This window comes from Blennius ocellaris (assembly GCF_963422515.1).
Source record: "Blennius ocellaris genome assembly, chromosome: 10".
Classification (NCBI taxonomy): domain Eukaryota; kingdom Metazoa; phylum Chordata; class Actinopteri; order Blenniiformes; family Blenniidae; genus Blennius; species Blennius ocellaris.
This window is the reverse complement of record NC_137659.1, coordinates 8453840-8481738: the sequence shown is the minus strand read 5'-3', so window position 1 is coordinate 8481738 and position 27899 is coordinate 8453840. Positions and strand designations below refer to the sequence as shown.

Sequence of the window (27899 nt, the reverse complement as noted above, 5' to 3'; positions counted from 1 at the left end):
AAGTCCTGCAAAGTCTTGTTTATGTTTAATACTATTTGCGTGTGTGGTAATGAGATTTGTGTTATAATGAGCTTTAAATATAAACATTTCTTGTTGTGGCAGAGCCGATATGTGATGAAAATGTCTATATTTTCACAAAAAACTCACAACTACTATTAAAAATGATGACAGTATCAACATTCAGTCAATTTTAATGAAACCTTCAAACAGTGAATACAGTTAAATCCCCCCCAAAGAAACAAAAAAAACCCAACAACAACCAGTTGGATTATAAATGTTTTTACAAACTCACCCTGACAGTATGCCTTTGAGGCTCGTATTACTTTGCTATCTTTCCTGGCAGCGTCAGCATCAACTCCATTCTCAGTGTTGTGTTGTGTTCGCTACACTCAAGAAAGCTGTAAACCGATTTGCAAAAAGAGAAAGTGACTATAACTTGAAAGGAACAGAGATCTTCATAAAAGCAAGATTTAGGACCAAATTAAAGGAAAGGTGCATATCTCTAAAAATGTTCTACTCTTCTCCTCCTTCTACAATCTGACATATCCACTCCCTCTCTTCAGCACATGTTCAAACCATCTACACCTGGAAAAAAATCTATCTCTAAACCCGAATGAAAGTGGAACAACTCATTTAAGGTTGAGTTAGGAGAAACATGCAAAATGGCACAAACACAAGAATTTGTTCTGCGATATTTCTGTAGGTTTTTAAATTCTTGATTTTTGATGGAATTTGTCTTATTTCACTGCAGTGCATCTCAACTTGTTCAGGAATTAAACTCTAAACTTTCCAGGCTCATTCCCTGAAAACTCTCGCAATAAGTTGTGAAGCAGCGTCCTCTATTGGAAAAAGATCGCCACTTCATTTTAGTTCTGTTGTGTTTTTTATTGTCCAGCGAAAAACAACCAAAAACATAAGTAACGGCATGGGCAGGGAATATTCATTTATCTTTTTCCCCCAGAATTGAAGAACACCAAAAAAAAAAAAAAAAAAGTTTTTCAGTTGTAATATTTTCAGCTATCAATAAGGGATATAATAATTATAATAACCAACATGGAGCAATGACAATGAAAAAATATATAATATCTTATAGTGTAGTAGAATGGAGTACAGTAGAATAGAATAAATTCAAGAATGTTTGAAAGATGGATTAATGTGTTGGTGAAAATCTACCTTTAGTTTTCGCTTCACTCAGTCTAACTATCATTTCAAGTAAACCAGAAACACTTTTTTTTTTTAAAGAGACCAATTAAGCATCTGCTTGCATTTGTTTATAAGTATATTAATAAAATAGTCATCTTTACAAGTGCTCTCTATTCACTATATGTTTAAAAGTACAATCATTTTCATCACTGGGGCCTCTCTCAATCTAATAAAGGCAAGATTGTTGTATAGTGGTTTATAAACTCACTGTATTTAAATAAAGTTAACATTGGCTGAAATCGAATAATAATGAAGAGCCCCACCTAAGAAATGTATCACCAGCCGGTACTGGTGCTGAAATATTTTGTTGCTTCAGTATTCAGAAGTAATCTGCCACTTCAGTAATGTGTTTCTTCAGTAACATGCAGCTTCAGTAAAGTCTTGCTGAAGTAGCGTGCGGCCTCAGTAACATCAGGCGTCAGTGACATGCTGCAGCAGTGATTCCAAAGGAATGTGCGGCAAAAGTAATATACGGACTCAGTAATGTGTTGTCGTAGTAACATGCCGCTTCAATAACATGTAGTAAAATTAAAATGCATCCTCGGTAACGCTTTAGTAATATGCTGCTTCAGTAACGTACGGCCTCATTAACTTGTAACGGAGTAACATGCCACTTTGGTGACATGTTTCAGAAGTAAAGTGTTCAAAAAGGAACTTTCGGCAGCAGTAACTTGTTGCAGCTTCAGTAATGGGCTGCTGAATATGCAGTTTCAGTAATGTGCAGGAGAGTTACGTCGAGCTTGAGTATTATGCTCCTCCAGTAACGTTACGTACTCCATCAGCAATGATGCTGGTAGCGCATTACTCTCTTATGACCACTTTTTGCAGTAACAAGTAATCTAAGGCGTTACTATTTCCAAACCAGTAATCAGATTAAAGTTAATTATCCAATTCAAAGTGCGTCACTATTGTAGCGTCTAATAAGACAAGAGTTTCTTGTCTGCAAAGCCGCTTTATCATTAAACAGAACCTGCCGCTCTTCTGTTCTCTGCGGACACAGTCACAGACAGTGTTTAGTATACAGTAATTTGACCCGCCCCCTTCTCCACTCTCAGCCAATCACAGGCCAACTCGCTCTAACGGTGCGTTCAGGTAACAGAAAAGAATTGGAACAAACCCTTGTCATCAGTAAACCTCAACATTACAATAAATCCCCACCCTTTTAAAATCAATCAATCAATCAATCAATCAATCAATCAATCAATCAATCAATCAAATACTTTATTTGTTGGGGAGGGGGGAAAATAAAGTCGCATAGCGTGGGCAGTGCAATTAAATAAAGAAATAGTGCAGCAACAGACTACAACTACATCACTGGGTGAATAAATACCAGTAATGAGTGAGTCAGATATAACCACAACAAAGAATGAAAGTTAAAGGTTAAATATGCATCACCAGGTGCAGGAGGCAGGGATCAGCAGAGTTTTTGGCAAAACCGGTTGTAATTGTTATGTTCAGATGATGGGGGAGCCTGTTATCTGAAACTTCTGATGATAACTAAAAAAGCAACTTGTAATCTAACTTAGTTACTTTTTAAAACAAGCTGTGAAGTAACTAAGTTCGTTTTTTAAAGTAACCGTGGCAACACTGTCCATCAGTAACGTGCGGCCTCAGTAACGTGCAGCTTCAGTAACGCGCTCCTTCTCTGACATGAGGCCTCCTCCTCTACAGGCTGCTTGCGCCGCGTTGGCGCATGCGCAGTGCCGAGCAGCCTCTCCGGGGTGTTTGAACAGGAAGGCGGACATGTTGGCCAGGCTGTGGGAGAAAACTAGGCACCGTCTGCGATTGTTTTCCGAAAACTGAACCCCGCGTCGACGAACCCCGAGCTGAACGCACCCAGGCCGGCAGCCGCAGCGGCAGCGGAGCGGGCGGACCGTCCACAGTGAATGACAGCGGCCAGGACGCAGCGGGTGGACCGCCGTTTTTTACGCTGCACACCCTCCGCGGTCAGACGCACCGTAATTTGGAAGAAGCAGAAGTTTTTTCCCCCCTCCTCGCCACTTCTACTTTTTTTTTCTGTTCTTCGAGCTGTCAGATTCGTTTTGTCGTCCTCCGGCACGGACATGGGAGCGGGCCTGGACTAAGTCCATCCGGACCGCCATCCGCGCTTTTAGAACCGAGCCGTTGTCGTCTTTAACGTGTCTTTTGTTCGGATGCAGACACAGTTTTAAGCCCTGATCCTCGGCGGCATCCCACGGAGGCTCTCTTTAATCTGTCCGCCGCGTCTGTCTCTGCCCCGCAACTTGTCCTCCGCTCGCCCGCGGGGGTGAAACGAGCCCCCGAGCATGCGGCTGTGCGGTGTTGGCTGCAGTTCGAACCCCTCCGTGGCCCGCGGGAGCTCCGGGAGAAGGATGAGTTTGGTCTGAAGCGGCGGAAAGTTTCGCCAGAAGAAAAAAGGACCGTTCAGCTAGCTGGCTAGCTAGCGGCTATCGGCTAGCTAGCTGTTTTTGTTCATTTAAAAACAACCTCCGGACTGAGTTTGACAGCCAAAAAAATGTCCGCCAGGGAAAGTATGGAGGCTCGATTTGAGAAAATCGATGCCATGCTCAAGGATCCGAAGTCGGAAGTAAACACGGATTGCCTCCTGGTAAGTTTTCGTTCTTTCTTTTTATTAGCATGCTAATGCTAGTTGAACTAACGCAGCGAGAGGCAGCCATTCGGGCTCTTTCTGCTCCTCCTTGGACCTGGAAGTTTTCACGCTCTTTGGGCACAGATCACACTGAAGACTGGCTGCAGTCAAGCCACTTTCACCAAAAGTTTTTTTTAAACTGCACTGTGAAACTTGTTTCGCACTAAGGGCGAACCTTCACTCCAAAACAATGAAACTGCATGGTGGGAAAGTTTCAGCACAAGTTCAAGTAAATTCTGCTGCAGAATTTAAGATTGTCTGACGGCAGCCACTGTGCACCTCACAGTCACACATGATCGATTCATGTGTAATAACTGAAGTCTGATCAGTTTATAAGACGCATTGCTACATCCACTGCACTATCGCTGCTCTTGTCCGAGCATTGGGAAGTGTAGCTCTGCTGTTTTGTCTCGAAGCTACACTCCTCCTCCTCCCCCCAGCCTGCTGTAACCTGCAGGCCTCCGGCTGCATCCCTACACCTGTTGCCATAACTCGCCCAAGCCGCTGCTCCCCGGATGGGGGGCGAGTGGCGATATGACTCCCCTGTCTGACGGAAAAGGGAGAACGCGACTGCTGCTGCCACGTGCTCAACCAGCAACACCTTCGCTGGGGGGGATTTATTACACAGCAGCAGTCCCAGGAACTGACTCACCGTGCCAGCAGGGATGGTGCTGTTGCTGTTGTTGTGGCGTCACATGGTTTGTTGACATCTGGAACATTGACAGGCACCACTGAGAAGGACATTGTGGATCGTTATGGCATGGATGCGGTATTGGAAGAGGCAACCATGCAGGAGAACGTACCCAGGATTATTCCAGGAGCACACCTTGGTGATTGTGGTTTGGGTCGTCATTGAGAAAAGAGTGGATCTTTTTCGTGTAATCTCCAAACCCTGAGGAATTTGTTACATATTGCCGGGCATCAAACCATACAGATCTCTGGTGCTGTGTGTCAACAAACAGTCGGAGCATAAAATTATCATTTTGTGTTTAAAACCACTGTGTAGCTGTTCAATTCCATATATTCGCCTAATGTTTATATATGAGCCTGAGGTCGTCAGTCTTTTTCTGTTCCATATCATCTTGCAGCTGACGAGAAGAACTGTGGTGGTTCTTTTTGACTTGTGTGAGAGATTTTCAAACATTTCTCAGAAATCTGAAACCAGTCATTCTGCTGTGAGGACAGAACGCTCTGAGAGCGGTGTGGATTTCAAGCAATTGCCAATTGGTCTAGAACCCATCATATTTTGAGTATTGGAAGCAAATTGAAGTCCCTGAAAAACCCTCAGTGTTGGTGATCAGAGAGAGATTGCACTCATTTGACCTGCATCCAGAAACCCAGCAGTGGTTGGAGGGTTGTGGGATTTATTGCCCAGTCATGTGGCATTCAACCGAATAATTAATTAATTTGACAGAACTGCCGATCTACATGCTAGCTCATCCTGGTGTTGTGATCTCGGAAATAGCTTCAGACTTATTGGTATATTCGTCTTTTCACATGAGTCTTCACCTGACCTGTTTGTCTGAGGGGGCTGTTTGAGAGAGGCCGAATGGAAAGCTCTATATCTTGGTTGTAATGGCAGCCAACTATAATGACATTGTTTGGTAAAAGTACAAGATTTAAACATCTTATCTGTAGGAAGTATCAGCCACATTCTGACTTCTGCTATGTGGCCATGGGGTATTAAATAATTCAGGACTGTAAATCACTTGAAAATGTTTAGATGATTTCTTGTGAATTGATAAAGTTTTGATATGCTGTGCTCTCACAGTATTCAGGATGTGTGAAGAACTTTGTCCTGTAAAGAAGTAAAAAAAAACAATAAAGTGACATTGCTCTGGATGACCTCAACCAGTATCACAGAAAGAGCCTATTAAACCTACCTAAAAACAAGAAAAGGTGCACGCACTTTGCATGTTAATGGCAGAAAGCTGCGGGAATCGTTCCTCCTGGCAGCGAGCAGTAACACACAAGGGTGTTGTTCTTATTTTTTTTTTTCCCCTTCTCCCCCCCTTCTCTCGCTCTCTCTCTCCTGCAAATTTTTTTCCCCCCTTGGATCAATGAATGGAGGCTTTTTTTGCCGGGACTTTCTGCGCACACCAATGCAACTCCACCCACAGCTTAATAAATTCCGCGCTAATCAAATAACCTCTTGTGTTTGGGCCGGCTCGCCGTGTCGTGGGATCGCGTCCTGCCCGGAGCGAGGAGGGAGCGCTGCGCAGGGGCAGCCTGGCGGCACTGAGGGAGCTGGGTGTGGGCTCCCGCTCTCTACCCATAAACCAAAATTATGTGAACTGGAGACTCATGTTTCTGAGCGCGGTGAATCAGGACATTTAACTCATAAAGCAGCCGCCAGCACGCTTGGCTATGACTAATGGCTTCCATCAGAATGCACAATGCCAGCCTTTCTGTACCTGGAGCTGCTCTCTGTCGGGGTCCTACTCTTTTTTTTTTTTTTTTTTGTGACTGTGACACTTGGCCTTCAGCTCCAGACCTCGACCTACATATCTACTCACGGTTTTCCCAACCTTATCTTCACCCCTCGAAATAAACCCCGCTCTGTGTAAAGAGGGCCTTATCAGAATGGACCGTCCCCCTCGTCCCCACACAGGATTCCTGACATGGCCCAGCAGACGCTCGGTGCCGTTAAAGCTTTGAGAATTGCCATCATGGGTACGTCTGCTGGCAACCAGGGATCAAGTCATCGGTGCACATTGACCGCCTCTAAAGTCCTCTGACTTTAAAGCGCTTGAGTCTCTTCATCTCCTGGTGAATGACGATTCTTTGATCCGTAGGTTGGGACTTGTTGTTTTGCGAGCTGCGCCTCTATCCGAGATGTGTGAAGGCTTCCATGACCAGTCTTTGTTCTTCCATCTCTTTCATCTGTTGTTTGGACTGTAATAAGAGTAATTAAAGGCGCTGCTGGTACACGTTTGGATGGATCTTTCTTAAGTCATTAGTAACAGTTTGTTTCAACCTGCGGTCCAAGACCCACTATGGAGGGGAAGTCCGATATAAAAAAAGGTGAACTGAGGCTTCCGACCAAATTGGATCTGTTTCTAGAATCAACAGTATACATGAGAAACTACCCATTGGTTTAATTTTGGACTCCAGTGTTTGTCTTCACTGTTAAATTGAATATTTTAAGAGATTAAAAAGTTTTGAATAATTTGAAACAATACCATAGAATAGAAAGCTTTAGAATGGATTGTAATAGATTAGACTAGAAAACATATTAGCATGACTAACATTTTTTTAATTGAATGTTGTAAAATATCAAGTAATGGTTGAAATTGAATATATAAGCTCAAAATGAAATATAATCACCTAAAATGGATGTTCTGTGCAGGTTTATATCACAATATTTCACTTTATAAGACATTGAAGAGCACAAAAGATGAATTATTTCCTATTCCATTACATAGCTGATAAACTTCGGCCCTGTTTCAAGAAGTTGACTGAGCTGTCTTTGTCTGTGTTGAGTGCCTGCTCTCAACTCAGTGACCTTTGCCTTCAGTGGACAAACATTACCTGCGAGGTGGTGTCTTTGCTGATAAAGCGGTTTCTCTTTGTCCATTTGTCGACACATCTTGACGAATTTGCAGTTTCATGACTTTGGTTATGATTGCTAATTATTTACCCAAGGCTTATTCACTCAAGATATCGTCAATACTATTGGCTGATACAACAGGTTAAACAATGTGTGGTACCTTGTAGAATTTGCAAATAGTCACAACTATTGAGGCATTTTTATGTCATCGTGTTTTCAGATTATTCTAGTCAACTAACCTTCATTTAGGTATGTCATGAAACTCCTTGCTCAACTGAAACAAAGTTAAACATGTGACAAACATAAGCTTTTCAGAACCAATAATACTTACACAATTGAAAGGTACTTGTCGTGCTGTCATTTTGTATTCAGTGCCGCAGACATCTTTTAAAATTAAGTCAAGCTAAATAGCTTGCCCGAGCATTTTCAGTCAGGATACACAAATCCATGTTACACAAAGTGGAGTCTCACAATGTCAATGTAGCATCGAGGCTATCCTCAATCCAACAAAAAGAAGAGGTAGAAGATTCTGGTCAAGGTCGATTATATTGAGCATTTAAATGTGGTTGTATCACTATATCATGACAGGCTATTCTGAAGCACAAACATTGTTATTTATGGTCTTATTGGTCAAGCAAATTAGTGAAATTGCTGTCATTGTAACTAATGCTGATCAGCGGTGGAAAAACACAACAGTTGAAACTTGGCGGCTACTAGATATAAAGTTGATATCTAACACTCAACTAATAAGCCTCCCATGTAGATTGTTCAGGCTTAGTCTGACTGGTATATGAGAGCTATCATGCTAACAGGCTTGGCTCAGGAATATGACCTGGTGACCTTGGCCTGCGCAGGACTTTTTGCATTACTGTTGGGGTTTGTGGACATGTCTGCCTGGGTCTTGAATCCAGACCTGTCCTTCTTTGATGACCCTACTAGGAGTATATTGTTCCCAGGTTTTCCCTGCAGCGGGGAGGATCTAAGTCTTTGTGATCAAATGAGGAACACAACCATCAGGTTTCACTTTGAGAGGAAACGGTTTGGTGGTTTGGGCATCTGATTAGGGTGTCGTCTTCATTTCGTCAGATAGGTCTCACCTACACAGTAGTGTTAACTCGTAATGCCGTCCTGGCACACAGCTGTGGTATTGTTAATATATGTGATTCACAAGACACATTCACAAGACGATAAATAGTTGAAGTACCAGAATGTCAATTTAAAAATCAAACAAAGCACTAACAGACAAATCAAAATGGAACAGCGACAGTACATATGATGGTTCGTTTCAGCTGCTCCCTTCGGTGAGCCAAAGCGCATTATGTTTTATGCAACCTGATAAAGTAGCATATCTTCTTTATGCATAATATGGTGTTTTAATAAAAGATCTGGCCCCTTTCCCCTTGAAAATGAACCCATTTGAAGATAAAAAATTCTGAACCAATAGAAAGCATTAAATGAGCTTATATGTTGCGAAACCTTGGGTATTCTGGTCCCAGTAGTCTGACAAGACGAGGGGCTTCATAACATAACGAGTAAGTTGGAGATGTGTTTTGGCTCAAGGTCGTTTTAATTCTGCACTGTCATACTCATCATAATTCAGGGGCCACATAGAGCCCAATTAGATCTTGAGCACTGTGCATTATTAAAATGTTAGTGTTTATTAATGACGACTCCAAGTGGTTCTATTCAATTTCTTTAATTTCAATAGGCTCTTCAGCCTCACAGTGTGGTTTGGATGCTAAAGCTCATGAGCTGGCAGCAAAATCATCATCATCATCTTCCATTTACTGTCTTATTTGGTTTATGTAGGCTTCACATTGTCATCGTGACTGGACACTCAGGTCTGGTTTTGGCCCGTGGGCTGTATGTTTGACACCCCTGATTGAGTGCTAGATAGATAAGTAAGAAGGATGTAGATAAGTAAGAAGCTTTAAATATCCAGGAAGTGAAGACAGAGACTAAAACACTTGTGTTGTGCTCTTGGTGTTGGTCAGGAGTAGATATTTGCCTCAGACCTGTGAAAACGTCATTACAGTCATCAAGCCAAATAAAAGTCCAAGCATAGTAAGTGTTTCTGTAAAAGCTGCAACCCTTTAAAATTCCATTCTTTAGGTGTTTATGGCTCATAACATAAAATACGTAAACTTCTAGAAACATGGTATCAGGGGCAAAGGTTCTGGTCAGCATCTGATCCGTCATGAACATCAGCAGGGTTCAGGCCTGTCAGTAGTAAACTGCTCCCCTCAGCTATTCAATTAAGGGAACAACAGTCGGCCCGGGCTGTTTGTAGCCCCCGCATTCCCTCCACCGGCTGACTATGTGCAGGAATGCAACGCATACTGAAATGATCCCACCTTTTAATTAATTTTAATTTTAATTTCTCCTCACCTCCTTCTACAGGATTACCATCACCTTTATTTTCTTTTATTCAAACTAAACAAACAAAAAAAAAGAAGTTTCAAGCTGAATATTGACCAAAAAAAAAACAACCAACCAAAAATACCAATAAAGAAACTGAGGAAACAACTAATGGTGACGGGGGGGATGTAAGAGACACAATACACACAAAAATTAAGTGTTTTCACTTGAAAGAATTGTGTAAATGGCGCCTTAACCTGTTCTTCTTTCAAACAGGATATGGCTTACCAACGATACCTTTGCAATCTACTTTTGATATGAGGCACCCCTACAGTAGGACTGTACAATGTAAGGCAAATGTATCGCTCACACAATATCAACATGTGCGACAATCGACAGCAACTGCAATCCATGATGTTGCCATGCAATACTTAATGTTATTGCATGCTGTTATCATGCAGCCCTAATTCAGAGAATCAAACGGTCAAAACATGTTGTTTATGGGTAAATATAATGACTCAGTCTACCGTTTTATGCATGTAGGAAGTCATAGCGTCCCATTATATTGGTCTGTTCTTCCCTATTACTGTGTGATTTTTGATGGTGGTGAGTCTCATTTTAGAAATGTGTGACGTGTCGTTGAATCCTCTCTGATTGGACGGCCCTGCTGTGGAAGTAGTAGTTGAAACTGTAATGAATAGTGTTACCAGTCAAGCTCCATTGCTCTCCCTCATAGTAGTTTAAAATCATCTAGATATTGTAAACAAGTCACGGCTATGAGAAGTAGGCATGGCCAATCCTGGCAGCAGTGACAGGATGAGAATGAAACGCTTTTACAAAGGGGGAAAATCTTAAATGTCGAGGTTCTTCTGCTTGAGAATCCTGTGGAAGCATGTGAGCGCTCTCCTCTGTTGGGAGTAACCCAATTATATTTTCACATGAAAGCGTTTGTGACAGTGATTTCCACTCACTGGGACCTGGTAAGAAAGTGTCCTGCCCCTGTTTTCCCACCTTCTGGGCTCACTGTCACTGCAGTTTAGCCAGCAGTGCAGTTCGACCTGCACACTTTCTAGGTAAGTGGCATCTCCTGTCAGCGGATATTAATGTGAGGCAACAAAAAAAAAAAAAAAAACTTGAGTAAAAGTCTCTGCGCCGACTTTGAGAAGGGTAAACGCTTGGGAGATTTGTTTCTTTGAAGAAGCTTTGTCCGATCACATGCTGTGTTGGCGGCCTGCAGTGGGACCTGCCTTTATTTGCCATCCGCCAAGCAGCTGCTCACATGTGCAAAGCATACTTGAGTCGACGAGGTGGCAGAGGGCAAAAAAAAAAAAAAGCAAGGGAGAAGTGAAGTTAGTCCGCATGTCCTGCGCCGGCATGCAGAAGGGGGATGATGTGGCCGAGTCTCTCATGGAAATTGTAACTCAGGCTTTTAATGTCTGGAAAAGAGCTTGCACCGTGTGCGGATTTCTCTCCCCCGAAGCGTAATTCAGAGGAAAGGGGAGAAATAATTGCCGTATGTAATGTCAACCACCAGCTTTGTGCGTCTTCTGCGTCTTGTGCCACATTTCTTTTCATTAATACGGTGATCAGATGTTCTTTTTTTTTTTTTTTTAATGGTAATATTTCATAATCACAGGGATGTGTCGCCCTCTGGCTAGAGCAGTATCAGCAGAAATGGGATAACAGGGAGCTCTGTGAGCTTTGCTTTGTCTCTCTTCTTCTCTTTCTCACTATATCCCTCTATCAAGAAGTTGTGGACAGTCAGTCTCACACCTATTGATTCTCCCTGCTGTTGGAAATGTGTGCAGAATGTGGTTTGTCATCATCTTTCTGACATAAACAAGAGCTTTCTTGATCTATGTTGCCCCAACACCTGTAAATCATAATTAAGGAACCTTCACGTGCAGGTCACTCAGCACACTGATGTCCCTTCATACTGTCATAGTTGTCAACTGTCCTCTTAGAAAACACATTTATAATTTGCACAAAGAATTTAACACGTTGATCCATAAGTTCATAAGGTATTTGTCTACTTTACTTCAGTCCATGTTTAATTCAGGGATTTGGGGATTCAAGGGTTTAATGTGTCAACAGTAGCTTTCAGAAGTGAAAATAACTGTGTTCAGTCCTGTGCTGCCTGCGGCCACGACAATCTGAGACTCCATTTACACAAGGTTTCTTGTGAAAACGCATTTTATTTGCCTGTTCATTTCAGAAAAGTTTCGTGTTTCCGCAGCAATGTGCTGAAAACGATGCTGTGAGCATGCCAGGCCAGGAGTTTGCACTGCTGGTTATTTTTGTTAACCACACACACACACATGAAGAAAAAAAGCTATAAACATCAGCAGTGGTGAGAATGCTGACATTCGTATGGGCAGATGATCAAGTTGGTTTGCTATTCCAGGTGACACCCAACTAAAAAAAGCTACCAAGTCCCAGGAGAACATGGACTGGGAGTCAGGACACTTCAGAGAACCAACGTTGTTGTCCATCTACTCATGCATGTGCAGAAGAACTACTTATTATGCCTGTTGTGCGCATGCACAGTAGCAGCGAATCAGCACATTTCCAAAAAGTTATCAAAAAATGTGTCACTTTATGTTCAGAGATTCATCCTAATTTTTAGCACATAATAACACTTTACTGCTTTTGAATTAAGAACCATTGTTGCAGTGTTGGCCTGCAAAATCTTGTTGCAATATAATACTTTTGAAAATGTCAGTCTGCCTTGCTGAAGCTCTTTTTTATTCTCATTCATACTTCTGATCTGTTGGTTAACCCCAGACGATGTCAGATATCCTGGCAGCTGTCCCCCCCCCCCACCCAACAACACACACAACGTGATGTGACTTTCAAATGTCTTTCCTGACTGAAATTCAAATGCTTATAGCTTTCAAGATGCCTACGTCGTATGAGGTGGTATGGATGCCTTTTCTATTGACAGGAATGTTTCAGCTTTTCTAGAAAGTCCTCCGACTTGAAACTGTTGAACTCTTTAGAAATGTCAGCGCTTTGGGACATGTGGTGAAAAAGGCTAATCGAGGCAATGGCTGTGAATTAGGAGCTAAGAAAAGGCTTTGTCAGTGGTCTTGTTTCATCAGCCATAATTTGTGTGAGCACAGTCTGGCTCTTCAATGATCCACTGTGGTGCTTCTGCCTGATCCGGTTTTTATCATGACTCACCATCTGCTTCACCACAGATTTCTCATCAGCTGTCATTGTGTTTGAGCCAAACAAAATTTCCGTTATGTCAATAAACAAGACTCACTTCAAGTTTACTTTACTGCATGTAAACATTTTTGGACATGTTTTTTTTCTCACAAATAGCAGAGACGACTGTCATGTTACACCAGGAGGCTGTATTGCAATGATGAAGTGGAAATTACACTTTTTTTTTTCCTCAGGAAATACTTGCTTCAAGGTTCTTTATTTGTTATCAAGCTATCTTGTTATGTGTCTGGCCGCTATCTGACCCCCAAGATCATAATGGACATGTTTGATTCTCGTCTGACAAGTTCACTCATTCACTCGTTCATTATTTTGCTGAAATCAGTTCTGATTCATTTAGCAATTAGGTTTGTGTCATCTTGGGATTGTTCCCTTCTCGTACCTGCCTCGTTTTGTTATGTCTCCGCACACAGGCTGACATGCACTCTGGCCTTGCTTTTTGTTTTTTCCTCTATTTGTTCTCCTTATTGGATGGCCCAGCCTTGCAACACGCCGGCTCCAACCGCTGAGTGCTGATTGAAAATAAAGCTTACTCTGTGACTCTCCACTCAGGGATAGATTTTTTTTTTTTTTTCTCGAACCCTGCACCCCCCCCCCCCCCTCCCTTCCTTCACTTTTTGTTGAGAACTTGTTTGGCCACATACCTAAAATAGCTCTCTGACGTGTACAGTCCTGTTAAGGAATGTTACTGTGGCTGTCCAGAGCTCTCTGTGGCAGGAAGTTATGCAAACGTGCATTGCAGAGCACAGAGCCTTGTGATTAGGGTCCTGAAGGACTCGGTTCTTTGGCTTTTTTTTTTTTTTTCCCCTTTTTTTTTTTTTTTTCCACTGTAGGCTGGGGCTGGATACTCGTTGGCCAACAAGGCCCCCTTTTTTCTCACAGCCTCTCAAAGTCAGACTTCTGTAAATATTCCCTCATGCAGTTTTTCAACCTTTTCCAATGACGGCTCTACGTTTCAATCCCTGGCCCTCCCTGCAATCATTTCCAATGTTCTGCCGGCGAACAGCTTGGTCTTCCTACTGAGTGTCCTCCACCTCGATCCCTCCCTCTCTTTGACCCCCCCCCCCCCCCCCCATCCTTCTTGGTTTCAGTCTCATGGAGGAGTAATGGCCTGACCTCCACTGAAGCAGAAGAGTAACTTAAGAGGATTCGTCGCCTCTTGTCTGAACCGCTGATTCACTGTGTGTCATCACTGCTTACCTTGGAGATGCAAAAAAGAACTTTGTAGCACATCACTCGTGATACCAAAGAGATGGGATTAATATTGTCATTTCTTACATCACTTGGCTGATACAAACGAGCAATGCTTTTTTTTTTTTTTTTTTTCTTTTTGGACCTTTTTGAGTAGTGAATTGGAGAGTTGGTTTCTTTTCAAAAACAGCAGCTTGAGATGCACATCTCACATTTAACATCTGGGTCACACCTGCCAAAAGGGGCTGCGCAACCAACAAGACTGTTCAAGTGTTTGTGTGCCCAGCTCGTTTCAGACCGTCTGGATTATGGAAGATTAGATTAAAGCTGGGCAGTGGCACTTCTGCTCAAGGCCAGCTCGAAGCAGCATGGCTACTGTACACACTGCAGCTCCTGTAATTCCACTACTGGAGCTGAATTTTAAAAGGATCACGATTCCTTAAGCTTCTTAGAAAAGCCTTGTTTTCACAACAGCAGTTCAAGTTATTTAACCTTCGAGCAGAAAAGTCGTAAAACTGTCAAAAAAAGGGTTACGGTTGGTGTTACTTGAAATTTCACTGTTGACTTTAACGAAAGGCTCCGTTTCACGCTTGCTCGGCAATGTTTTGAAAACGATGTCCGTTGACATGGAAACGGCGGACCTGCTGAAAATTGTTTTGTTAACTTACTTGGCAATGAGAGTTTGTAATGAAACCACACAGACTTGCGCTTGAGGACAAATCTCACTCAATCTTGATTCGCAATGGAAAAACCATACATTTATTTATTTATTTTTTACAACATTTCTTGGCTTTAATACTTTCTTTGAAAAAGTTTTTTTTTTTTTCAGTCCCAATCGAATGTTGATACTTTTGCTTGAGCTGCCATGTTAGATGTTCTGTACAGAAGTGATACCATTTGTGGGAAGTATATAGTGTATGACTGGGTATTAATTTGTGTGTGTGATAAATAAATCTGTCCATGTCTGAAAGAGGGAGTTTGCAAGTCCGCATGTATATGATGTGGCTCTTTGTTGTACCACAGCCATTTTTGTGGCTCTTGGTCGGCCACCCCTGGTGCAGAGGGACAGTACCTATTAGTCAACCATCCTCTGAAAGGAATTGCTCAGACAATGGTGATATTTAAGCACAATTTGTAATCAACCATAAACATTTTCCTTTAAGTCTTTTGTGTGCATCAAGAGCCATTTAAAGCCTTTATTAACCCCTATCTGCTGGAGTACAGTACTTTGAAGGATAGGCTTTTGCATCTCTGTATTTAAACTCTTATGTATATTTTGGTTCCAACGACTGAGGGTGTGGATGTTTAATCACTTAGCGGACTCGTCGTGCGCCTCCCTTTTGCGTACACGTGGATTAGCTTCTTTCAAATAAAAGCCATCGTCGTAACTAAATAGCACAATATAAACCATGTATCTTCTACGCTTCTTGCCAACACTGTCAGATATTTGAAGTTAAACCTGTGCCCTTCATTAGTTTCACCACAAAGAAAGTGTTACTTCCCGTTGCTTCCTGCGTTTCTGTGTCTTCATATTGTTTTTATAGGTTTTTTTCTAAGACCTGCTCCAAAAGTTTAATTGATTGAATTGCAAACTTCTACTTTTCTATGAAAGTGGGGCGGTCTGTAGCATTATTTATGTGATACCAACCTTACATGTGGAATTTAATGTGGACCGTATTGTAGATTTCTACATTTACAAAATAAAGTATTCTGACACTCACCAGTTTCTCGTTGACCTGCATTGGGTTTTCTAAATGTAGATGTGCAAGTTAAAAATCATGTGACTGACGTTCACTAGTAAGTAGTGGCATTTCTGACATGGGAAGTGGTCACAGTTGTTTCAGATCTATGTTGTGTATGTTGCTGAACTTGTTTGCCATGAAAACTGTCAAGGCAATATTTCATTAAATGTAAAGTTGTTGTTTTGTTTTTGTTTTTTTCATACATTGAATGACATACTTTGTTGATGGCCTGCAGTGACCCTTCCGTAACATGTCGACAGTGGGATTTAAACATGTGAACCTCCAACCACAAGCTTCCTTAGTTAGTTGGTTCTAGTTTAGTTTTTTTTTTCAACCAGGCGCAGAACGACCCAGACTCAAACCTTTAAGCACGAACCAACCACTCAGAAAGTTTCAGTTTAGAGTGTAAAGTCCTTTTTATAATTGCACTGACGGTAACTTGTTCTGATTCTCATGTGCTGGCGAAAAAGTTGATGATCCAGAGAAAGCGGTGCAGTTCTTTATTTGCTGTTGTTGGCAAAATGTGATTTAAAAAAAAAAAACCCTCAAACTAATAATTCAGGACTTTGTGACAGGTTTACCACAGTTAATCACATTTCAGTTGCATCTCAAAAACCTATTTTTATGCAGATTTTGATAGATGAATATCAGAATGAACATGAGGAATAATCTTATGGTTAGTTTGTGCTCATGGCTTCATGTTTAGTGTTAAAGTGATACCAACATGTTGAATTATGTGCCATGTCAAAAATAATGAGCTGTTCTTAGCTTATGACTACGCTAATGACTGTATCAGTCATATTTTAAGCATGTTTAGCATGTAGCCTCGCTACTGTATTAGCCCTGAAGCATGTTAGCATATAGCACATAGAACATAGAACATCTCGGTGTTACGTGATGCACCTGAACGCATCACCCAGGGGCTGCCAACGACTGGAGTTGAAACCTGGGGTTATATCCGGAACATCCTGGCCCGAACACAAACTTTCCCTTTTATTACTGAAACAGTTGAGCGAAATGTATTTCTGGAAACATTTGAAGCGAGAAGTAAGCTGTGAAGTTGTAAAGGTGAAACGCTGCTTTTCAGATGTGTGGCTACTGTGAGGGGGCGTGGCCAGCGGCTTTGACAGCTTCTTCTCGGAGTATGAACACTCCTGCCAAACGAGCATTTTTTTTTTTATTTTGGCAGCCGGCTGACGTCACAGCCGATCTTTTCTTCTTGTGCTTATGGGAGTCTGCAGGGGCCGTAACTCGCAGCACGTTCTCCAGATCCACTTTCTCGCTCCACTCGGCTCAAACACAAACACAACCCCTCCACCGAATCATTGTTTTGGCCCAGCACAGATACCGGGAACAACATTCAAGCATTCATTTGAACTAATAAGAGGGTATAACGTTGAATGTATGGGATATTATAGGGTCGGAAGTGAAAGGGATTTTCTCAGGTGCACTGGGAAATGAACCACTTGAGTATGAGAATGTAGCATGATTAAGTTAGTTAATATTTGTCCAGTAATTAATGTATTAAAGTCCCAATATTACACTGTGCTTCTCTCGTGTACCCGTCGTTTTGCTTCCTTCTTGACAATCTTTCTCCTCTCCCTCCAGGACGGCTTGGATGCCCTGGTGTACGACCTTGACTTTCCTGCCCTGAGGAAAAACAAGAGCATCGACAACTTTTTGAACAGATGTAAGTACCCCCCGTCTCCTGGATGCTCTCCTTCAGCAGCGCCTGCCCGGTGTCTTTCACGTGAAGCATTTGCAGAACCCCGCTCAGTGTTGGCACGATGAGCCCCGGCTCAGAAGAGAGGGTTGTTTTTGGGTCAGCGCCTCGATGTGGGCCCGGACACACAATAGGTGTCTGCTGCTCAGTGTCCCCAACAAAGGGGCTTTCATAAATGGCTGGTGACCCACATGATGCTTATCAGGGTTGGCTTTTCTCTCTTCTTCTTTTTTTTTTTTCACCAGACTGTGCAACCCCCACAACATACATCAGGCATAACAAAGAAGTATCAATCCAATCCTCATATTGAGAGTGAATCCATCTCCTCTTCAACAGATCCGAGTGTAAACATCCGATTCTGTGCAAGGACATTTTCTGGATAATACCAACTCATATTATATTGTTCATTGGTCGAAAATTGTGAAAATGGAGGTTACAAAATGAGAGGTTACAAAAATGACTGGAATAACCCTAATAAATAGCAACCATACTTTATTGAGCAGTTTTTTAGATGATATGACCTGTAACAGGACCTGATGAGATAATTTTTTTTTAAATCAGGATTTAGGATTTAAACCTGTTATATAATCTGAAGTCGTACGCACCCTCTGTTGCATGACTTGGATCACAACAGTTAATTGAGATTTTCGAGTTTTGGTTTAAAAGTGCCTTTTCTCCTGACGTGAATTGTTTGCACTGCTCCAGATGTAGCATGAAACATTGAATTTTTCAAGTTTCAGGGTTTAAGTAGTAGCCTGGAGCAGATTTTGAAGGATCGTTATGGCATTTTGGACTTGAGATACAGTTACACACATGCATACACACACTCACAAATTTATGCTTTGCTCAGACCCTCAAGGCAGAGCCAAAAGCAGGCTTCTTTAAAGTGAAAGGCATGAATTTGCTGTATTTTGAGAACAAAATCGGGTAAAGACCTTTGAGTTGAGTCAGAGAAATTTACTGACATTGGACTCTGAATCCCTACGGGCAAACTCGAAACTCTGAATTAGGGCCTGGTTAAAACAACAAAGTTTAAACCGAGACCTTCATTGCATTTTGGGTGTCCATTTACACGACAACGGTGCTCCAAGCCACTGAAAACACAACTTTTGAAAGCACCGCTTCTAACAGATTGGATTCAACTTTACTGATTACACTTTGATGCGCAAAGGTTAGTTGTCAAAACATTGCAAAAGAGGTGAAACTATTTCTATGGTCCGCTAACAGTATTCATTTTAACATGTATTAGAAAATGTAAAAAAAAAAAAAAAGACTTTGATAGCCTCCAGTCAGCAGGGTGAGCCACAATGTTTGACTTCATGTTGTTCGTGAAAACTTTGAACTAAATAGTTCATTGACTTAACCTTTTGCTCACAGCATGATAGGAAGTATTGAACAAAAAGGATCATGTAGACTTCTAGTTTTTTTTTTTTTTTTTTTTTTTTTTTTTTTTACACAAGGCTGGAGCATTGTGTATAGACTATTCATAAACTCATGCATACAGAGATGAGCTCTAATTCACGAGTTAATGGTTTGGATAATATATTGCAAACATCTTTTAATATAATCTAGTCCATCTTTAGTTTCACCCCAGAGTTAAATAAAAAAAAAAAAACATTTCTTCTTCATGAATGCCAGTTTATGACAGGGTGACGTCAGTATGATTTAATTACTTGGAAGAACACAAACTGGATTTCCACAAAGCTGACTTAATGATCTAATGACGGCAGTTTAGCGTGAGCCGATGCACACGTATCGATTGTAAAAGTCTCAAACTGACTCGTCTTACATTCTCGACAGGAGGCAAAAGCTATACATTATTTAAAGGCACAACAAAAATCCAGTGTTTCCTTTTTGAATATGAGCTCAAGCTACTACGAGCCCTCAGGCCAAAACTGCCATTAGGCATCTCCTCAATTACTCTTGGTGCTGGACTTTTGTGTGAAACACTGACCGACATGGACTAATGGACCTGCTATCTACCGAGACTCCGGTCCTCGGTGGCGTGCTCTGCCTTCGGCGTTCTTTACTCACAATTCACTCCTTTGCATTTTGCGCTTTGCATCACCATCGAATCAGCTGATCGCCGTGCGACATGTATGGCGGCACCCAATAGGGAAACAGTCCTCCAAACACGCCCAGACGCACTCGCACAGCACGGCCTCTGTAAGAGCGACACAAAATCATGTTATGTCTTTATGTGGAGCCGTGAGCACGATCCCATGCTCACAGTGTGGATGAGTCACTCATGAACTTTTTAATATTTTAGATAGAGCTTGTTTTTTTTGGTTTAGTTTTTTTTTTATAAACTTGTAAATACTTGAACTCGGATGCGCCCTGCCTTTTGTGACCCATGTGATTTAAAAGTAATCTCCCCCAGTAGTGCAAATATGAACAAATGTGGCTGAATAGTGGGATTGTTTCCCCCAAGGGCAGTTACACTTATTACATCAGCAGGAGGACTTTTCTCAGTAAGCAACCAAGTTTCCTCTCAGTCTATCCCCCCCCACTACTCAGGTCCAGTTTACGCGACGTTTTCAAGTGATCACGGAAAACTTTCTTTGTGTTTTGTCCGTTTGCACCACAACGATGTGCGAGTAGATGGATTATAACAGCATTCTCCTGGGACTTGGTAGGTTTGTAGTTGAGAATCACTTGTTAATGGTTATAGCGCACATCTTTCACTGCAGTGTAAAAAGGACAAGTACAAGCCAAGGAATTGTTTTTAATACATATAACTTGCACAGATCAGCTGCAACAAAACAGTTTTCAATAGATGGTGCGAATATAAATTAAATACCTAAATTCCTTTATTTGCAAAAATGTGAAAAGTATAGGAAACCACGTCACGTAGAACATAACATCGGGGATTTCTAATATAATAGACTGTGTTTAACATAAAATGTGTTATTTAAGGCGTGATAGATACTTTTTTCCAGATCTGGATGTTCTCATAAATAACAGATATTTAATATAGTGTCAACATGACAATGTCTTCTTGCACAAAAAAACGTATTGCAGAATTGAAGAAAATGACAAACTTGTGTGGAGATCCGACTGAACTCACACCTACTTAATGAAAAGAAAACCCGAGTCTTCAAAGCAGCGCACCTTTCAAACTGACACACAAAGGCAACACAACTGTATTTGTTCAGCACGTTTCATCAAGGGGCCTTTTACATGAACAAACATGAACATGGTGACAAATTCAGAATAAGCAGCGAGAACAGGAAAAGGTTAATGAAACAAAGAAAACACAGACTTTATTATAGAAAAATTAAAATGGAACTTTTTAAAAAAGCTCGGTTCCTGCGGGTTTCTTGGATTGTTTCAGATATTTAATGACTAAAAGCAGCTTTTGATCCAGATGACCTGAGTCGTCTGGATGGTTCAGTAACATAACAGAAGATCAGAAGCGTCCTGAAACCATTCAGAACTTTCTAGGCCAGTTGTCGTGTTTTGAAGTTGATTTTCTGAATGACAGGAAGTGCAAACACATACAAACTGGAATGATGTGGTTGACTTTCAGGGTGTTTTTTCTTTTTCTTTTAAGGATTCAAGCAGCAGTGTTCTGAGGTCCCAGCTACAGTGACTACTCCACTACTTTACACAGAAACGGCAGATTGTTATTGTCCATCCACTCGCACATGTGCAGAAGAAGTATTATCATTTCCAAGTTATCGAATGGAAATGTTTGTTTTTTGGGGTTCATTTTGTAAAAGTCTCCGTGAAAAAAAGGGACCCAGAGGGCTCAAGGCGTTCAGACTGCAGGTTGCAATTGTTGTGTAGCTGTTGGCTGTTAACGCGCGCCTTCCTTTCCTCTCCAGATAAAGAAACAATCAGCAAAATCCGTGACCTGCGGATGAAAGCGGAGGACTATGAGGTGGTCAAAGTCATTGGGAGGGGAGCGTTCGGAGAGGTGCAGTTGGTAAGCGTTGTGATTTCTGTGTATTGAACGGCACAGAGTTCTTCAAGTTTGTAGCAAAATGCTTGACAATTAAAAAAAAAAAAAAAAGGCCGCGGTCGAGACTGTGCCAGTAAGCCGGCGCCATCTTGTTCCAGGTGAGGCACAGAGCCACATGCAAAGTATACGCCATGAAGCTGCTGAGCAAGTTCGAGATGATCAAGAGGTCGGACTCTGCGTTCTTCTGGGAGGAGAGGGACATCATGGCGTTTGCCAACAGCTCGTGGGTGGTGCAGGTACTGCGACTCATCTTCAAGCCCGACCCACTCACCCGACTTGGTATAATATTCAAATAATCCCCCCCCTCTCTCTTCTGCAGCTTTTTTTTGCTTTCCAAGACGACCGCTACCTCTACATGGTGATGGAGTACATGCCAGGCGGTGACTTGGTGAACTTGATGAGCAACTACGACGTCCCAGAGAAGTGGGCCCGGTTTTACACAGCGGAGGTGGTGCTGGCTCTGGACGGCATCCACTCCATGGGATTTATTCACAGGTGACTTCTCTTCTCTTTACAGTTCACCACCATGAATCATAAGACGATAGTGGGGATGATTTCTTTGTCTGATCATTATTGTACTTTTTTGGTTCTTAAGTGGCTGATATTCAGCAGAAATGTTCCCTGGCTTAATGTTTACACCTTAAAACACTTTTCTCTCGTAAATATTTAGTTAAATCATAGTCTGTGTGAAGCAGAAGTTCACAACATCGAATTAATAGCATGGCAATTAATTTAATTTTTTTAGCAATGGCAATAATGGCATTCCACCAAATACATTTTAAACGCATTTATATATTGATCTTACAGCTTATACATTATTTATATACAGGACTACAATTTTTAAATAATTTAGCTGCTTAAGTTTTTGCAGTCACTTTTAGCCATTTTAATCTTTTTTATTTTCTTATAGCGTACTTTAACTGCTTCAGCTAGTTGATGTGTTTCAGATATTTGTTTAAGGCGTTCTGCTCATGTGAGCCATTTTATTAGTTTTTGCTCCATTCTTTACAGTTATGCACATTTTGTCTCAGGTCAGGGTTTTTTTATTTCCTATTTTGAAGCTGATTCGGCTGAGTTAACCATTTTTAATAGTTTTTATTCATTTTAGCAGTTTGTATGACCCGACACCACTTCATTAAAGACGGAGTGAGACTGCAAGTACCAACCATGAGTACTTTACACTATGTATTGTGCGCGCCTGCCCATTTGACGTTAATTATTGATGTCAACATTTATTTTCCTGACTGTTGAGCATTGACTGTGCGTTTCTCAAACATGACATGACTTCTCTATCATATAACCACGGTCAGACGGTGCTTTTGTTCCTCTGACATCTGTTCTGTTGCAGCCACGTCATGTTTAATGAATGAAGTGAAACACGATCTGTTGACACGTAAAACAATATTTTTTTAAGCTTACCTCCTGTCGGTCTTGATTTCCTCTGAACAACTGGACTCCCCTAATTAAAAAAAAAAAAAGACTTAAGTGCATTGCAGTGCATTTTAAATACTTTGATTTTCATGCTAAAGTTATAAAGAATTTAAAAAAGTAAAAAAAAAAAGGGATGTTTGGGTTTGAGTAGGCGCAATTCTACTCATCATGAATTCTGCTCTCAAAATTTACACGACAACATTTCCAAGTGAAAAGGGAAACCTTCATTCATCATTTTGGGCCGTTTACATGACAACGATGCTCGGAGCCACTGAAAGGTGGAGGTTTTTGCTCCAACTCCTTTCAACCTATTCATTATTTTTGAAGAATTCTAACTTTTACACAAGCCTACAGTTAAATAAATCGATAATTTCCCTTTATTTAGCTGGAAATGTTTGCAAAATGAATCTTATTTGTCAACAGTTCTCATCTGGCATTCGACTCATTTCCACTCTTCTGTCCTTCCCCTGATATCCTCCCTGCCGTGTGCTTCATTTGCATATATTTGTGCTAACGCCGACATGTCATTTCCTCAGGGACGTGAAGCCTGATAACATGTTGCTTGACAAAGCAGGCCACCTAAAACTGGCGGATTTTGGGACCTGCATGAAAATGAATAAGGTATCACATCCACCTTGCGTCAGTGTTCATGCGTTGTCGCCACGGCGATTGAGATATGTGCGCGCGAGTGACGTCTGTGGACCATTTCCAGGACGGCATGGTACGATGCGACACAGCTGTAGGAACTCCGGACTACATTTCGCCCGAGGTACTGAAATCTCAAGGAGGAGATGGCTATTACGGCAGAGAGTGCGACTGGTGGTCGGTGGGAGTGTTCCTGTACGAAATGCTCGTCGGTGAGTGTCCATTCCAACATTTCCAGAAAGTTTCACTGCCGCAGGTTGTACATCTCGCACATCAATTTTTTTTTTTCTTCTATTTTTTCTTCCTTGTCCCGCGCGCAGGCGACACTCCTTTCTATGCAGACTCACTTGTGGGAACCTACAGCAAGATCATGAACCACAAGAACGCCCTGATGTTCCCCGACGACAGCGACATCTCCAACGACGCCAAGAATCTCATCTGTGCTTTCCTGACGGACAGGTGAGCGGAAAACCGGGGCGGGGGGGGGGGGGGTCAATGAACCCAAATCATCTACAACAAACGGCAACAACACCATAAAAATACTTTTTTATTATTTTACTTGTTTCAGATGGCCTTAAGCTGGTAGCTTGACTGCATCTTGTTCCTTGCTTATTCTTTTTTTTTGTTGTTGTTTTTTTAACTCAAGAGTCTAAAATGCTCCCATTAACTGCTTTTAGCTATAATTTCAATTTTATTAGACATAAAGCGACAGTCAGTTATTTCCGAGTTTATTTATTTAGTTGTAAAGAGAGAAAAGTGCTCCAGCAACAGCTTATGGTGGCTGTAGCTCGGGTGGTAGTGTGGTTGCCTCACAATGGAAAGGTTGCCGGTTCAATTGAGGAGTTTTCTTTCTTTTTTTAAATAAAAAAAAAAAAAAAAATTAAGTAAGGTCCAGTTTAAAAGATAATGTTTACAAGTGATAACGGAAACTGCGGTTACTCAACCAGTCACTGTCTATTAGTGGAGGAAATATTAAAAAGTGGAAATTGCACAATGAGCTGCTTCTGGCTGTAATTGAAGTTGTTTTCGGTTGTATGAACCAGTTGAGTTGTACGTTGAGTTACTGACTTGTTAATCCAGAGAAGTCAAAAGGTGTGGTTTGTATTTAAACGGTTAATGAGTGTTGATGGCCTTTTGTGCATTATATCTCGTTAAAAAATGAAATTGACCTTTTCGAAAAAATGGATTGCTTTTACTTCAGAGGAAAAGGATGCTGCCTCCCTGAGGCTGCACAACTGCAGACATTTAATAGGTTTTAATATAAGAATGTGTGTTCTATATCATGTCAAAAAGGTGTAATTGAAAATTAAGAGTTAAAAAAAAGAAAAACTTGATTAATCCCAGAGGCAAAATCCGTAAATAAATCTGCCTGGATTGAATAGAATTGGCATCATTATGTTGTATTTATTTCTTTAGATAAGACACAGTTCATCCAGAAATTGAATTGTAGTCCAAATTGTTCATGGTGCCTCTCCAGAGAAAAATTTAGTTTGTCTTCTTGAAACAACCGGATGTAAAGTATCGTCCTCCTGCCTTCTGCAGGGAAGTTCGACTCGGCCGTAACGGCGTGGATGAAATCAAGAGGCACCCTTTCTTCAAGAACGACCAGTGGACCTGGGAGAACATCAGAGAGAGTAAGAAGCTTCTCGCTCGTCCCGTCTGCTCGCTGCTGCTGCGACCGCGCAGCCACTGACCGTGTTTTCCATTTGACCTACTGCGGACAGTTGCAGGAAATTCTTGTAGACGAGCCATTCATTCGGCATCCTCTCCCAAGACTGAACGTGATTCCTGCCCCCGGAGTAATACCCGGGCCAACAATGGGATGTAGTTCCAGTGCTAATGCACCCGAGACGGAGATTTAGAAATGTGTGGAGGAATCCAGTCGCTCCAGTCGGGGCTCCGGTGTCTCTCCTCTTTAATGCTCCACCAGGCCCGAGTCAGCGCTTCTGTGTTGGCCGCCTGGCGTGGTTTCACAGGCGGATCAACTCGAGCAAGCTGGCTGCTTTCCCTCCTTTTAAAATAGAGCCGCCATCCAGATCAACTCCCGAGTCCTCAGTGCGAGACCTATCGTACAGTTATCTTCCTCCAAATACTGCCCGGACAGATGAAATGAAATGTTCAAAACATGCTTAAAGAGTGCTTAAAAAACTACAAGGGGCCACAAGATACAAATAACTACATCTCAATGTGCTACTGTGGCAAAGTTCACATTTAATCAACTATCCTTTTAACAACACATGACACACCTGAAATTTGAAGAAAAGAACTGCAATTTGAACAATATTCTGCCTCAGTTCATTGTGTGATTTATCACTGACAGATCACAGTGGTTTTTATCAAACTGTTCACATCTTCAGAGGTAGAAAATATTTGTCCACATGTAGCTGGAATGAAAAAATATCGCAGGTTAGTTTATATTATAGTCAGAATAACTTCAAATTCTCGAAATTATCTTTAATGCTGACACTTCACTTAATCCTGAACTGATACGGACTAAAGTGTGCCCCTTGTGGTCAAATACATGGATTGCAGTTAATGTCATAATCTCTCAATGCTGAAAATTAAATGTCGGATTGGAAATGTAACATGTGAAGGATTCATGTTGATCTGTCAACTTTTCCAACCATAGACATTTTTGAACCTCTTCCACTCAATAAAACATGATAAACCTTTTGGAGTTTAGCCACTTTCTCCAAAACCGTTGTTTCTATTGCATTTGTTCAATTGTAAGAAGTAACCCCCTTGCATTTTATTAATATTCATAGCTGTTTAGTCATTCACAATGTTCTATTTAGGGAAAAAAATACAAATAAGAAGGTATAGTTAATAATGAAGGTGAATGAGTTTGTTCACGTTAACTCTCGCTGTATAACTTATCTCTGAAGCAGTTGTTTATTTGAAGTAGTCTGTTTTAAGTGTACGTAGAGGTGTGGCAGAATTCTTCAGCTGCAGCGAAAAGCAGCCATCAGGTGACACGCTTGGATGTAACACACATCGACTAATGAAGCATTTTGTTATTTGCATGTCACATTTCTCACTTCAGTCCCACAGTCTGCGGTACAATAGCTATCTTAGTTGTTTTTTCCTAGCTATTTCTTCTGCTATTCTAGTGTCATATCTGGCATGTATTCATGGTGTCGGTACGACAGGCACTCTGTTTATCACTTCTTAATAAGAAAGTGTAAAGAAGCTGGAACGGGGCAATGTGACAACGTTTGCTGGTTTTTAACTGCCTGGCAAAGACATTCTGTACCAACTGGAGGCGATCCAGGGATGTTTTGTTCAGAAATGTGAAAGGGAATTACAAAAATCCGTCCGTGATGACACAGAGACGTGATTATACTTATTTCCCTTTCAGTATGCAGCGCAGCACACCTGAGCTTTGCAGTATTTCTAATATGAAGAAATCATGAATCGGTCAAGGCACATACTTTTTGTGTGCACAGTGTGTGCATACAATGATCCCATATTCCCACAACATACAGAAAGTGACATCTGCGGTATGATATAATATAGTGCGTCTCTGTGCCTCGTGCAGCGGCTGCCCCCGTCGTGCCCGAGCTGAGCAGCGACGTCGACACGAGCAACTTTGACGACATCGAAGAAGACCGGGGAGAGGAGGAGACCTTCCCCATCCCAAAGGCCTTTGTGGGGAACCAGCTTCCCTTTGTGGGATTCACTTATTACAGCAACCAGCAGTAAGCCTGCCACACTCTTGATACACACTTAATTCACACCAGCTGATACCAGATCAGTTGATAAAGACCACGTTTCTATCAGTTTTGTAACGCAGTTTTTACTGCTGTGGCTCAGAGTGGAAATGTTGTTGTTTTTTTACAGCCTCTTGCGCGGCTCCTCTTCCACAAAGACCAGCGACAAGCGCAGCAGCTCCACTAAAGAAGACAAGAGTCATGTAAGTAGAAATCTTTGCGATTGGACAGCGTCTGCCAAGCTTCCACCTCATCTGATTAAATCACATATGTGCTCAGCTGGAGAACATGCAGAAACGAATCTACCAGCTGGAGGAGCAGCTCCACAGCGAAATGCAGCTGAAGGACGAGTTGGAACAGAAATGCAGGTATGGTATCGGACACTTCTGAGGAGGCAAGCCATGGTCAGTCAGACTAAATAGCCACGATCCAAATGTAAAAAAAACCAACCCCAAAACAAACCAGGACACAGCCTGCCCAGTCACTAAATCAACCCTGACCACTAAGGCACTGAAACCCACTCAC

General features: G+C 41.7%; 1 protein-coding gene across 2 annotated transcripts in view; it reads left to right on the top strand.

Moving 5' to 3' along the window:
* Positions 1-2937: 2937 nt before the first annotated feature.
* Positions 2938-27899, top strand: part of rock1 (Rho-associated, coiled-coil containing protein kinase 1) — a 39845-nt gene continuing 14883 nt past the window's right edge. For both annotated transcript variants that reach the window (XM_080504089.1, XM_080504088.1), the window contains exons 1-12: positions 2938-3790; positions 17510-17591; positions 21452-21552; positions 21687-21824; positions 21908-22083; positions 23556-23640; positions 23732-23876; positions 23985-24123; positions 25207-25298; positions 27203-27362; positions 27505-27577; positions 27654-27742. In XM_080504089.1, coding sequence (XP_080360215.1) covers positions 3698-3790; positions 17510-17591; positions 21452-21552; positions 21687-21824; positions 21908-22083; positions 23556-23640; positions 23732-23876; positions 23985-24123; positions 25207-25298; positions 27203-27362; positions 27505-27577; positions 27654-27742 — 1373 coding nt within the window. In that variant the 5' untranslated portion in view covers positions 2938-3697. The remainder of the gene's footprint in view (positions 3791-17509; positions 17592-21451; positions 21553-21686; positions 21825-21907; positions 22084-23555; positions 23641-23731; positions 23877-23984; positions 24124-25206; positions 25299-27202; positions 27363-27504; positions 27578-27653; positions 27743-27899) is intronic.